At 38.1% G+C, this 15,115-nt stretch overlaps 1 protein-coding gene across 1 annotated transcript in view; it reads left to right on the forward strand.

The window, feature by feature from the left end:
* The window catches only part of RAD50 (RAD50 double strand break repair protein), a 114,496-nt gene that overhangs the window by 78,679 nt on the left and 20,702 nt on the right, over positions 1-15,115 (forward strand). The window contains exons 21-22 of the mRNA XM_063447420.1: positions 8,915-9,042; positions 14,600-14,824. Of these exons, the coding sequence (XP_063303490.1) occupies positions 8,915-9,042; positions 14,600-14,824 (353 nt within the window). The remainder of the gene's footprint in view (positions 1-8,914; positions 9,043-14,599; positions 14,825-15,115) is intronic.

The following is a 15,115-nucleotide window of genomic DNA, read 5'->3' on the forward strand; positions in this document are numbered from 1 at the left end:
GGCAGAGCCAGAAAAAGCCAAACACAGCCCTGGGAAATTAGCATCCCCTCATAGAGATGCATTAAATCAATGCTTCTCGATGAGGAGCGTTCAGTGTCTCCATGCAGAGGATGGAGACACTGAATGGCAGTGCTGCACACTCCATTATCTCTATTTTTCGTTTCTTTATTTTTTTTGTTTCCTCTTTTGTTGCTGCCCGTATTTCTACAGGCTAAGCACTGCCTACAACCTAAGAAACTTTTTTTTTTCTCTATGTATTACCATATCTTTTTTAATTATCCCTCAACAATTTGCTAAATAACTTCTAATGGTATTGACTATGAATAATGAATTGTCTTTCCACTAAAACAGTATTTAAATCTGTACCTCTTGACAGAATAGGGCAATATTTTTTACTGATTCTCATTTTTTTTTCTATTATTTGTATGGAATCCGCAAATAAAAGGATCTTCCTTAATCGATCCCTCTTTCCTTTATAATTTAATAATTCTAGTCTACCATTATTACTTATTTCTTTGACAACCGATAAAAAATTTTCTTCTATATATCCCCTTTTTCTTGCTTGAATTTCAAACTTTTATATATTGGTACATTTTCTATAAATGCTTAAAAATAGGCCTCTGGGGAATTCTCTAACCATGGGATATAGTAGCAGCTATTTGTTTTCGCTAAAACCTTTGGCGTCCATCGGTTCAAAATAGTTTTCTTTGTTTTCACTTTACTTTGGTCTAATTTAAATCTAAAAATATGACTTCCTTTATACCACAGTATAATTTGATTCCCCATTGATTATTGTGTGAAAAGTTAAAAAATTAATTTGTTACACTTCTTCCCAAAAAAGCCATACATAAATTGGCTTCTTAGGTGCAAGCAAACCGGTACCATTAATTTATTTAAAGATAAAATTATCTATCATACCCGAATTCTATCTCTCTTCCAATACATTTTTTATTTGTGATAAAAAGTCTCCATATTATTTAAAAAAAAAAATATTGCATTGCTTCACTTCCCACTTCATGAGGTATGTTACTATTAAGTGTATTAATATCACTGGTGACCATACTAATGTCTTAACGACTAATGATTGCAGGTAAATATTGATGTATTCTAAGACGCAACTTGAAATAGCGTCTATACCTGCTATCATAGGTCGCCCCGGTGGATTAAAAATGTTTTTATGAACCTTTGGAATGAGATAAAAAAAAAAACCTGGATCTATGGATCGTTACTATCTAAATACTTATACTCCTTAGTTAAAATTCCTTGTAATAATCCTTTATCTAAAAATGTATGCAAATGTTTTCTTAATCTCACTTATAGGATTCTTTCTCAATAATTGATATGTACAATTGTCACTTTATTCCTTCTTACTTGCTGTATTATATTTATCTTTTGACATTAAAACTACTTCCCCTTCCCCCCCTTATCAGCATGCTTAATAACCAATTCGTTATTGTCTTGTATTTCCTTAAGGGTTTTAATTTATTGTGGCGTTTAAATTACTTTTAAATCTTGTTTTTTTTTTTTGTTTTTTTTTTTAACTCCTCTATCACGATAGTTTAGAGGTAATGACTTCTTCTGAAATCATATTTCTAGGAAGAAAAGTCTAAATTCCTGCCAAAAGTGTGTGTTTAAATGTTATTTTATCATCCTTGTAATTTATTATGGTGTTTCCCTGTGTATTTTGCAAAAAAAAACACCTTTGTAATACATAGATTCCTTTAGAATGTATTTAAAGGAGCACTATAGGGTCAGGAAAACATGTATTCCTGACCCTATAGGGTTAAAACCAACATCTAGCCTCCCTAATGCCTCCCTAAATAAAGTAAAATCTTACTTGTATTCAAGTCTGGAGCTCTTTACTTTGTCCCTGTTTCCTTTTGACCTGCCCACTGCCTGCTGACATCAGAATTGGCTGAGACTGACAAAGAGGCAGATCAGGGGCAGAGCCAGCACAATTCAAACACAGTCCTGGCCAATCAGAATCTCCTCATAGAGATGAATTGAACCAATGCATATCTATGACGAAAGTTTAGTGTCTGCATGCAGAGGGAGGAGACACTGAATGTTTGGATGCATTTTAGGCAGCCATGACCCAGGAAGGATCTCTAACAGCCATCTAAGGAGTGGCCAGTGAAGTTATCACTAGGCTGTAATGTAAACACTGCATTTTCTCTGAAAAGACAATGTTTACAGCAAAAAGCCTGAAGGTAATGATTCTACTCACCAGAACAAATTCAATAAGCTGTAGTTGTTCTGGTGACGATAGTGTCCCTTTAACCCCTTAAGGACCAAACTTCTGGAATAAAAGGGAATCAAGACATGTCACACATGTCATGTGTCCTTAAGGGGTTAAAGTAACACTTCGGGCACCATAAAAACGTAATTGAAATGACGTTATTATGATTTCAGAAGGCCCGCGGCCACTTTCTTACCTGAAAGGGCTAAACTCTTCTCGAACTGTTTAACCCCAGATGCCTCTATTGCCGAATTTAAGATTCCCCGAATAGCATCTGGCTTATGAAATTATTTTCAGGAAGTGCAGAGTGCCACCAGGCAGGGGTGCCGCTGATTCGCTAGATTGGTCATCCGACAAAACTTACATACCTTTGTGCAAAAGAAAGAAACAGATGGTGCACCCGATGAAACAGATTTTGCTCGACATAAAATCTCAAATAAATGTGCACCAGAAGCAGCACATTTATAGGCCTATTTTAAATAATGTATTACTCATTAAAAAAATAAATATACATATATGCACTCCTACTCACATAATAAATGACCCGGTGCTCGATTGCACTGATGAATAAAAACCAAAGATAATCAGCACTCCCAGGATTTGTAGAAAAAAACTTCTTATTTATTCCAATCGTCAACGTTTCAGTTCAGCTTGGGAACTTTCATCAGGACAGCAAGCAACAAACAAATGATACAAAAACTGTGCTTAACCCCTTAACGCCGTAATGGCGTAACGCCGTAACGGCTCAAAGAGTGATCACATTGCCCCCTATAGCTGGCTGTGGATCTGCTAGCAGGGGGACTGTCTAAAATATTAGACAGTCCCCCTGCTGGTAGGTAGTGTAAAAAAATATATTAGACAAGTGTAAAATTAAATTAAAAGTATTTTTATATATATATAATATATGTATATATATATTATATATATATAAAATATATATACATATTATATATATATGTAACGTCATATGTAATGTATTTTAATATTAATATTAGTATATATATTAGTATTAAAATACACTTAGAATTACGTTACATATATATAATATGTATATATATAATAGATATATACACATATATTATATATATATATATATATATACATATAATTACAATAATAAATAAATATAATAATTAAATAAAATATTGAAACAAAATGTAAAATAAATTATATATTCATATGTAATTTCATTCTAACTGTATTTTGTTATTAATATATATATATATATATGTAACAAAATACCCTTAGAATGACATTCTATATATATCTATCTATATATAAAATACAAATAACCGCAAATATATATATAGATCAATACATATAATTACATAAAAGATTACATTAGTATACACGTAGAATTTAAATACCTATAAATGCATATATATTAAAATTCTACGTGTATATTTAAGTAATTTTTTTACATAATTATGTCATTGGATAAATTTGATTGACATGCCTGACAACACGGGAGAAAGTGCAGAGAATTTAATTTGCAAGCACTATATTTGACCTTGTAACTCTCCAATACCCTGTTTTACTCGGGAGACTTTGCTGAACTCAAATATTAGTGTTTAAAACTGGTAAATTGGGGGGCGTGGTCTGACAGCCAAACCGAACAGTCGCATGTGTATGGAGCTCCCGACCAAAAGACCGACAAGCATAGCAAATATAGACACCCAGACCGGAATTACCGTACCCAGCAGTTACCTCAGGAGCCCTAAAGCCCGATGGGGAAAAAGACAAAGAAACCGAGGCAAGACATGCCCCGAATGGGCATGAACATCGGAGATTTATGGCGGCAGGCCCAAGGAGCACAAGGGCTCAAAATGGCGTCCATAACTGGGGACTGCTCGGACCTCTCTGATGATTTCTCCTATGGAACGGAGGAGGGATACATACCAGCTGCGGCGCCACTTCCACCACAGACCCCAGCCAAAGTGCAGGACACGGCTCCAGTGACGGCCACCCTATTAAAAGAACTTCTAGCGGAGCTGCAAAAGAATTTACAGGCCGACATGGCAACTATCCGACAAGACCTCAAAGGCCTGACAGGCCGAATAGGGGCGCTGGAAACAAACTCACTCACCTGCAAGCAGCAGCTCACAACCCTCCAACAAGAGGTTAGAGATCTGCAAACTTTAACCTGCTCTTATGAGTGCCGTTTTGCCACCCTCGAAGATTCCCGCCGCCAGAACAATGTAAAGGTTAGAGGGGTCCCTGACAATGTGCCCGACGAAGAGCTCCCACACGTGGTGAGGAGGTTGCTGTCGGCCCTACTCACGCCCAAACAGTCCAGAGCAATGGACACAGAAAGCATTTTCCGAGTGCCCAAATCAGCCAAGGCACCGGCTTCAGCAACCAGGGACATGATAATACAATTTGTCCGGGGAAAGGATAAAGCAGCCTTTTTAACCGCGCTGCGCGGCAACTCACCATTCGCCTTCGAAGGCATGACACTGACTTTCTACGCGGACCTGAGCGGCAACACCCTGGCATGGCGCCGGGAAATGCGCCCGATCACCACCCTCTTACAGCAGAATAAAATCACCTATCGATGGCGCCCGGCTCGCACCCTCTCAATCCTGCAAGGAAATACAACGCATACCATACGGGACCTCCGAGAGGCCACGATGATCCTGCAGCGTCTAGGAATTCCCCATCACTCCCTCAACACAGACGCCCCGAAACCAGCACATCACCCAACACACGGATGGAACCCGGGTGCCACGGCGGAGTTTACACCCAGACAGCCCGCCCAGGGCACACAGGACACTGCCAGAGCCTAATTCTCCAAAGGGCCGCCTGTCGCAGGCCGAACCCACGACATACCCATTTCACGGAAGGTGACTTGAATCACATTCCCACATGCATATTCCCATGTTGGCTACACACCCTCGAAGTGGACACACATCCACAATGTGACCCTTATCCTTTGTTCTTTTTTGCCTTCTGATTATCGTTTTTTGTCTTTTGTTTTTCCTCGTATCTCCAGCCAAGGGGCTCCTTGGGCTGGACATAACCGAGCTGAATCCGAGGTCTGGCTAAGCTCCACCTTACGGAGACTACCGGCTGCACTGTCATGTTAAACGCATAGACTTTAGCACTGGGCCACGACAGGCTTTGCTATAATAATTTTACCGTTGATATTGTTTAAATTGTTTAGATTGTTTAAACTGCTCTCTATGGCACGTAAAATAGGCTACACACACCACACCTCTCAGCAAACAACCAGGGGACTGGACAACCGAAGGCCACACCAATAGGGCACCTAGGCTACTCGTAACAGGATTGACCGTACTCGTATAACCAGTAATATATCCCCCAGATAGAGAGGAAAGGAAAAGACACAATCGCAGGCCGCACTCACCCGCTTCCTAACCCTCAGCGTCATGGCGTATACACAATGGGGTGACACACACCACATAGGCGCACTGTTTAGCTACTCAGCCACACAACATCGGCCCAACAGTTACCGGCGCAAACAACAGACCTCTGTGATGCACAGAGAGCCCGCAAGTACTACACATGACAGCAAGAGCCACTACATAGCTTGATCTCGTGCATCACACATAATTTTACTCTCAAACAAGACAACTCATCGACATAACTGTTAGAACGAATGTTTTAAGCGCATGTATAATCTAACTCTACTTACACTATGGCAAAACACTCAGATATATCTGAACCTGCGTAGCCACATAAACGACAAGATAGTCACTACAGCACGATGTTACCAGTTACAAAAAGCAGTCTTGTATATTTTATTTTATTTCAACTGACAAGATACCTCATAGTATTAGCCCTAATAAAAACTAAAATGTGCCTGACTAATAAATGTCACAACCCGCAATGCTGTAATAATGATGTGATATATACCCTGTTACCGCTGTTGTGGCGTAATGAGGATGCGTGTTTATTTTTTGTGCACATCAAAAATAAAGAATTAAAAAAAAAAAAAAAAACTGATAAATTGTATTACAACGATGATATTTTAAGTAAAAGTGAAGTTTTTTGCATTTTTTACAAACGGCACTTTTATGGACTATATTATTGTTGTAATGTGTTTTACTGTTTTAAAACACTAATATTTGTATTTAGTGAAGTCTCCCGAGAATCACAGTACCCCCTATGTACATGTTTTATGGTGTTTTGGAAAGTTAGAGAGTCACATATAAGGCTTGCATTTCATTTTTTTGACATTGAAATTTGCCAGATTAGTTATGTTGCCTTTGAGACCGTATGGTAGCCCAGGAATAAGAATTACCCCCATGATGGCATACCATTTGAAAAAGTAGATAACCCAAGGTATTGAACGTGGGGTATGTTTAGTCATTTTTAGTAGCCACTTAGTCACAAACACTGGCCAAATATTCGTTGTTTGCTTTTTTCACACAAAAACAAATATGAACGCTAACTTTGGCCAGTGTTTGTGACTAAGTGGCTACTAAAAATGACTAAACATACCCCACGTTCAATACCTTGGGTTATCTACTTTTTCAAATGGTATGCCATTATGGGGGTAATTTTCATTCCTGGGCTACCACACCGTCTCAAAGGTAACATTACTAATCTGGCAAATTTCAATTTGAAAATGGAACGTTCTATATTTGACCCTGTAACTTTCCAAAACACCATAAAACCTGTTAATGGGGGGTACTGTTGTACTCGTGAGACATCGCTGATTACAAATATGTGCATTTTTTTTGCAGTAAAACCTAACAGTATTATGACATTTACAGCTAAAATGTGAGGCGGAACTACAATTTTTTTTTTTTTTAATTTCTCAGTTTTATTTATTTTATTCATAATATATTATGTTTCATATATAAATATTTGATATGAAATGAAAGCCCTGTTTCTTCTGAACAAAATGATATATAATAAGTGTGGGTGCATTTAATATGAAAGAGGTGAATTACGGTTGAACAGACATATAGCGCAAATTCCAGTTTTTGTTTACATTTTGTTTTGATCAGAACGTGTACTATTGAGTCCGTCCTGAAGGGGTTAAATAAGACCAACAATCAAAATAGACTTACAGATCAGCTGTGTATAGGGGCCGGCCATCCCAATTTCCGAACACACGGGCAGACACCACCAGAAGTCAACGTCTCTTTAATCACGCTTGCTATCTCCGTACGTGGGCTGGTTGCCATAGTGATTATGGCGCAAAGCGCCTAACTTTCACTTGTCGGCTCGCTCCCCAAGCGCCGTCGTTCCTCGTAACCAAGGAGATTCTAGCGCATGCGTATTGAACACATGGCCCTGGTCTAGTGTCTGTTTCCTGAACGGATGCAGAATGTTGCCGGTTATCCCTGCTAAATACATAACAACAAAAATAGGTGAAACAAAATAGATACATTGTACCATTTTACTCCCTCTAATCACTTTTACATAATAAAATCACAAAGCCTAAAGCTAACAACAATTTCACAATTGATGTGTGCGAAGTTATTGGACTAGTCCGTCCACAGTAAACTCTATATTGTATCCAAAATATGGCACAAAAAAATTCATGAACCTAAGTGGGTCCTAATATGAAGTGCAAAATTCTTAAATGATTCATATTGATGTACTATCCTAAAAAAATAATCTTTTATATTTATTGCATCTTTCTAACTTCTCAATCTGTGCTTAAACCCACTGCAATAATAAATGTGACAAACCGTTAATTAATAAAAAATTATAATAAAGTGCCTGTGCTTTTAAAAGTGCATTATAGTGTCTATGGCCTGAAAAAAATAAAATACGGGCAACAGCTCTCAAAACTAGTATAAAAAATGTGAGTATAAATATGAATATAACATATATTCGTGTGGGCCAGCATAATGGATATAGCAAAAAAAAGGGGGGGGGGGGGAGAAGAGGGTACAATATACCCTCATATGTTGTACAGACAATAAAGAGTGGTAATAAGCATCTGTATTTGTAGTCTATAATGAGAAAAAATGTGTAAATATATCCTAAACTCAAAAATACTTAATATAAAAAATTAAAAAAAAATTACAATTATTGAAAAAGGACCTGGCACATAAGCTAAATAATAAAACTGATACAAAATCATACTATTTCTGACTTATCTATCACAAAAAAGAAATATAAGATAATTTCTCGTTGAGTCCATTAGGAGCAAGAGTTCCTAATTTTTTGATCCACCATGTCTCTTTCTTTCTGCAATAGTTGTTCTTGCCTGTTGCCACCTCTTCTTGATAGTGGAAGATGGTCTATCGCCACACATTTCAATGATGTCAAGGGGTGGCCTTTTTGCAAAAAGTGACTTGCCACTGGTTTATCCGACTTTTTGTCTCTATAGACCAGCCGAATGCACGACCTATGACCCCTTATTCTTTCGTAAAGAGCAGTTTCTGTCTTGCCTACATATTTAAGCCCACACGGACAAGACAGTTTATATATAACAAACTCAGTTCGACAGCTGATCCTGTGTTGAATTCTAATACGGGGAAGTTATTTAGAATTTAACACAGGATCAGCTGTCGAACTGAGTTTCAGTTTTTTAAGTAATCAAGAAAAATATATGGCAGGAGCCATTCAGAATTACTCCAGTTTCATATTAAGGGCATCAACAAAAAAATAGAAAAGAGAAATTGTAGTATTGTATGCAAAATGTAACAAGCAAAGCCTTTATTTTTCCTTTGCTTTAATTATTTCCCCCAGATACAGGAGCGATGTCTTCAGGACAATTTAACTTTGAGGAAACGAGTGGAAGAACTTAAACAAGTGGAACAGGATATAGGAAAACTTGTAAAAGAAATGGGACAGATGAAAGTCATGCAGATGAAAAAGTAAGCACACTGTGACCTACTTCTGTCACAAATTCACACCTTCGTTCGATATATTCAACAGAACACTACTTTGTTGAAAAGCCACAATACTTTGAAAATTACATTCAGCTTATTCGTAGATGTAAAAGACAGATTTTGTTTATTGAAAATTGACTTGTAATTGACTTGAAAATTGACTAAGTAAATTAAAATGTTGTTACATAACAAAGTGAGGGCTTGAATTAAGGAGGGGACACACAAGCTTCCCCTTGCAGGCTCTGCCTCCAACGGAGAAGCAATGAATGCCTGTCGCCACTGTGCAGTACACGCTGATGACAGACGTAATATATGCAAAAAATTTATATTACATCACAGGGGTGGGACTAGCCATTGGCAAACTAGTGCAAATAACTGAAACACTGCACGTCTTTACTCCTACTACCATGACCATTTCAAAAAGCAGTGGAGTAACCTTTAATGAATGCTTGCAGTTCAAGGGACACCATAGTCACCCAGGCCACATCAGCTCACTGAGGTGCAATGTCCCACTTTTAGAGAAACTGCAAAGATTACCTTGCAGGGCTAAGACTGCCTCTAGTGGCTGTCAACCAGTACATGGGGGGTACTGTTTTACCAGTGAGAAATATGAGTGTTAGAGCAGTAAAACCTATATTGACAATGATATCATCAGTGAAAGTGCAGGATTTTGTTTTGTGAAAAATGCAAAAGAAAAAAAAATTATCAACACTAACTTTGGCCAGTGTTTCTGACTCAGTGGCTACTAAAAAAAGACTGGACATACCCCATTCTTAATACCCTTGGTTGTCTACTTTTGTAAATGATGTGCCAGGATGGGGGTAATTCTCATTCCTTGGCTGCCATATGGTCTCAAAGGCAACATAGGCCACCTAACCAATCTGGCAAATGGGAAAGCCCTATATTTGTCCCTGTAACCTTCCAAAACCCCATAAAACCTGTACAAGGGGGGTACTGTTTTACGTGTGAGGCATCGAACACAAATATGAGTGTTTTAGAGCAGTACATTTTAAAATGACATTGACAATGATATCCGTGAAAGGGCATTTGTTTTGTGAAAAATGCAAAAAAAAAAACTAATATGAACGCTAATTTTGGTCAGGGACTACTAAAAAAAAAAAAAACTAGGTGGTCTACTTTGGCAAATGGTATGCAATGATGGTGGCACATTTCATTCCTGGGCATACAGTTTCAAAGGCAGCATAACTAATCTGGAAAATTTGAATTTGTAAAAAATTAAACAGGCAAGCCCTATATTTGACCTTGTAACTTTCTGAAACTCCATAAAACCTGTACATGCAGAGTACTGTTTTACTCATGATACCTCGCTGAACACAAATATTAGTGTTTTAGAGCAGTAAAATGTATAATGACGATGATATAATCAATGAAAGTGCAAAAAACTAAGATGAACGTTAACTTCGGTCAGGGTTTGTGGCTACTACAAAAGACTTAAATGCCCTGGGTTGTCTACTTTTACAAATGGTATGCCATGCTGGACAGCCATACAGTCCCAAAGGCAGCAAAGGCCCAGCAAACCAACCTAGCAAATTTAATGTGCAAAAATAAAAAAGGCGAAAGCCCTATATTTGACCCTGTAATTCTCCGAAACACTAAAACCTGTACATAGTGGGTACTTTTGTACTTGTGAGATATCGCTGAATACAAATATATGTGATTTATTGCAGTAATTGAAATTAACAGTTAAATGCCATGCAGAACTTGAAAAATAACAAAATTTCTTAATTTCTCAAAGTTTTTTCAAATTGTATTCATATTAAATTATGTTTCAAATATAAATATTTGCTCTGTTTCTCCTGAACAAAATGATATATGTGTACTTAATATGTAAGAGTTGAATTATGGTTGAACAGACATATAGCGCAAATTCCAGGTTTTGCTTACGTTTTGTTTTGATCATAACTTGCACAATTGACTCCTTCGCGACCGCAGACGGTTCAGGACCGTCATCGGTACTTTAACGTTGAGGACCGCTGACGGTCCTGAACTGTCACAACGGTAAGATGTAAGATGGATCTGCGGTGCTCCCGGTGTGGGAAGACTGCCTGTAGCCCAGGCAGTCTCCCCGTGGCGAATTAGGACCCCGGGGGCCATGTGATCGCTCAACAAAGCGGTCACATGGTCACAATAGGTGTCCTAGTGTCTGCCTGCAGGGGACTGCCTGTGCTGACAGGCAGTCTCCCTGCAAGTGTAAAATAAAAATAATAAAAAAAACTGTTAATGTTAATAAAAATATATATCATTATATATATATATATATATATATATATATATATGTGTGTGTGTATATATATAGACATATATTATATCTATATAATATGTCTATATATATATATATATGTGTGTGTGTGTGTGTGTGTGTGTCAAACTAAGTGTTTTTTTATATTTATACATATATTAATATAAAAATGCACTTATTAAATTACACACGTATATATAATATATATTATAACTATATATATATATATAGTGTATATATATATATATATTATAAAATACAAATAAGTAAATTAAATTAAAACATTTAAAAATAATTACCGTATATACTCGAGTATAAGCCGAGTTTTTCAGCCCATTTTTTGGGCTGAAAAACCCCAACTCGGCTTATACTCGAGTCAAGGTCTGTATTATGGCAATTTGCATTGCCATAATACAGACCGGGGGAGAGGGGGGCTGGCAGAGCTGTACTTACCTGTTCTGCAGCTCCTGTCAGCTCTCTCCTCCTCCGCGCCGTCCGTTCAGCACCTCGGTCAGCTCCCAGTGTAAGTCTCGCGAGAGCCGCGGCTCTCGCGAGACTTACACTGGGAGCTGACAGAGGGAGCTGCACGGACGGCGCAGAGGAGGAGGGAGCTGACAGGAGCTGCAGAACAGGTAAGTACAGCTCTGCCAGCCCCTCTCTCCCCCCCACTGAACTGCCACTGGACCACCAGGGAAGGAGAGCCCCCCTCCCTGCCATGTATCAAGCAGGGAGGGGGGACGAAAAAAAAATAAAATAAGAAATAATAATAAAAAAAAAATAATAATAATAAAAAAATAAATAAAAAAAAAAGGGGGTATAAGGACCACTGTGGGAGGGGGGGGTATAAGGACCACTATGGGAGGGAGGGGGTGGGATAAGGACCACTATGGGAGGGAGGGGGGGGATAAGGACCACTATACCACTATGGAAGGGAGGGGGGGATAAGGACCACTATCGGAGGGAGGGGGGTGGGATAAGGACCACTATGGGAGGGAGGGGGGGAGAAAAGGAACACTATGGGAGGGAGGGGGGGATAAGGACCACTATGGGAGGAAGGGAGGGGGGGGATAAGGACCACTATGGGAGGGAGGGGGATAAGGACCACTATGGGAGGGAGGGGGGGGGGGATAAGGACCACTAGGGGAGGGAGGGGGGGATAAGGACCACTAGGGAAGGGGAGGGGGAAGTAAGGACCACTAGGGGAGGGGAGGGGGAAGTAAGGACCACTAGGGGAGGGGTGAGTCAGGACCACTGGGGGAGGGGGGTGAAGGAACACGGGGGTGGGGAGGTAAGGACCACTGAGGGAGGAGGAGGGGAGGTCAGGACATATGGGGGGGGCAAATATCCTTGCACCGGCCCTGCACACACTGCATTCATACACACACTGCATTCATACACACACTGCATTCATACACACTCTGCACTCATACACACACACTGCACTCACACACACTGCATTCACACACACACACGCACGCTGCACTCATACACACGCTGCACTCATACACACGCTGCACTCATACACACGCTGCACTCATACACACGCTGCACTCATACACACACACTGCACTCATACACACACGCTGCACTCATACACACACGCTGCACTCATACACACACGCTGCACTCATACACACACACGCTGCACTCATACACACACACGCTGCACTCATACGCACACACTGCATTCATTATACACACACTGTAAATAAATATTCAATTAATATATTTTTTTTAGGATCTAATTTTATTTAGAAATTTACCAGTAGCTGCTGCATTTCCCACCCTAGTCTTATACTCGAGTCAATAAGTTTTCCCAGTTTTTTGGGGAAAAATTAGGGGCCTCGGCTTATATTCGGGTCGGCTTATACTCGAGTATATACGGTATTTAAAAATAATAAAAATTAAAAAAAATTATATCATATATATATATATATATATATATATATATATATATCTAATAAAAATAAATATACATTTGTCTATATACAAATTACATAAATAATTATATAAATATACACGTAGACTTCAAATATATAAATATGCATATATATTTAAATTCTACGTGCGTATTTATGTAATATTTTTACATAATTAAATAATTTTATTGATTGCAATTTGAGGGACCTGCTTTACAACCCAGGCCGAAAGTCCAGAGAACTTAATTTGCTAGCCCTGTATTTTACCCTGTAACTTTCTATGACACCCTAAAACCTGTACATGGGGGTACTGATTTACTCGGGAGACTTCGCTGAACACAAATATTAGTGATTCAAAACCGTAAAACATATCACAGCGATGATATTGTCAGTGAAAGTGACTTTGTTTGAACTTTTCACACACAAACCGCACTTTTACTGATGATATAATTGTTGTGAAACATTTAACTGTTTTGAAACACTAATATTTGTGTTCAGCAAAGTCTCCCGAGTATAACAGTACCCCCCCATGTACAGGTTTTATAGCGTTTTTGAAAGTTACAGGGTCAAATATAAGGGTCATATATTTTTACATTGAAAATTGACAGGTTGGTTACGTTGCTTTTGAGAGTGTGTGGAATGAGAATTGCCCCCATTATGGCATACCATTTGCAAAAGAAGACAACCCAAGGTATTGCAAATGGGGTATGTCCAGTCTTTTTTAGTAGCCACTTAGTCACAAACACTGGCCAAAATTAGTGTTCAATTTAGTTTTTTACTTTTTTCTCACACACACACACAAACAAATATGAACGCTAATGATAATAGTGTTACAATGTCACGATTGATAAGTTTTAAAAATATATATTTTGAAACAGCAATTTCCTATTTGTACTTATAGCCCTATAACTTGCAAAATAAAAAGCACGTAAACACTGGGTGTTTTTAAACTCAGGACAACATTTTTAATCTATTTAGCAGTTTTTTTTTCATTAGCTCCGTAGGTAAGTAAAAGATTTTTCAAGCAAAAGTCAAAAAACATGTTTTGTTTTTTTTGTTTTTTTTTCACCATATTTAATTTTTTTTTAAAGTAAATTAGATGACATGATACAAATAATGGTATGTAAAGAAATCCCCTTTTTGTCCTGAAAAATACAATATATAACTTGTATGGGAACAGTAAATGAGAGAGAGGAAAATTACAGCTAAACTCAAACACCACAAAAGTGTTAAAAGAGCACTGGTCCTTAACGTACAACATCGCAAAAACAGGCCGTTCCCTAAGGGGTTAAATAGCATTCTCCATTAACCAATAACATGCTTAGCCTCACACCAACTTCTAATTTTTGTTTGTGGGTTTCAGTGAACATCGGGAGTTGGAAAACAATATAGAGACTCTGAAGGCAAATCACAACTTGGCCCTTGGAAGACAGAAAGGATTTGAGGATGAAATTATGCGTTTTAAGAAGGAACTGCGGGAGCCTCAATTCAGAGATGCAGAGGAGAAATACTGTGCAACAATGATTGATATGAGAACAACAGAGCTAGCAAACAAAGACTTGGACATTTACTACAAGACACTGGATCAGTAAGTGATGTTGCCAGATAGGAATAAGATGTGTGGGTTCAACTAATACAGTAGCAAAAGATGGAAAATCCTATATATTGAGAGTTATATAAACTTGGTAAAAGTCACATAGCATCAAAATATGAAGGTATATTTTAGAATAACAATTTTTTGAGCTTTCTGCTGATCCACAAAGATAACATTTCAGTGCAAAATGTTAACAATTTCTCAATGTCGCAACACGAATTAGCATGTTAACAAAATCTTAAAAATATATTGACTGTTATTCCCCTTATTTATTGGGAGTAAAAA

The sequence above is a fragment of the Pelobates fuscus genome, chromosome 3 (assembly GCF_036172605.1).
Source record: "Pelobates fuscus isolate aPelFus1 chromosome 3, aPelFus1.pri, whole genome shotgun sequence".
Taxonomy (NCBI): Eukaryota; Metazoa; Chordata; class Amphibia; order Anura; family Pelobatidae; genus Pelobates; species Pelobates fuscus.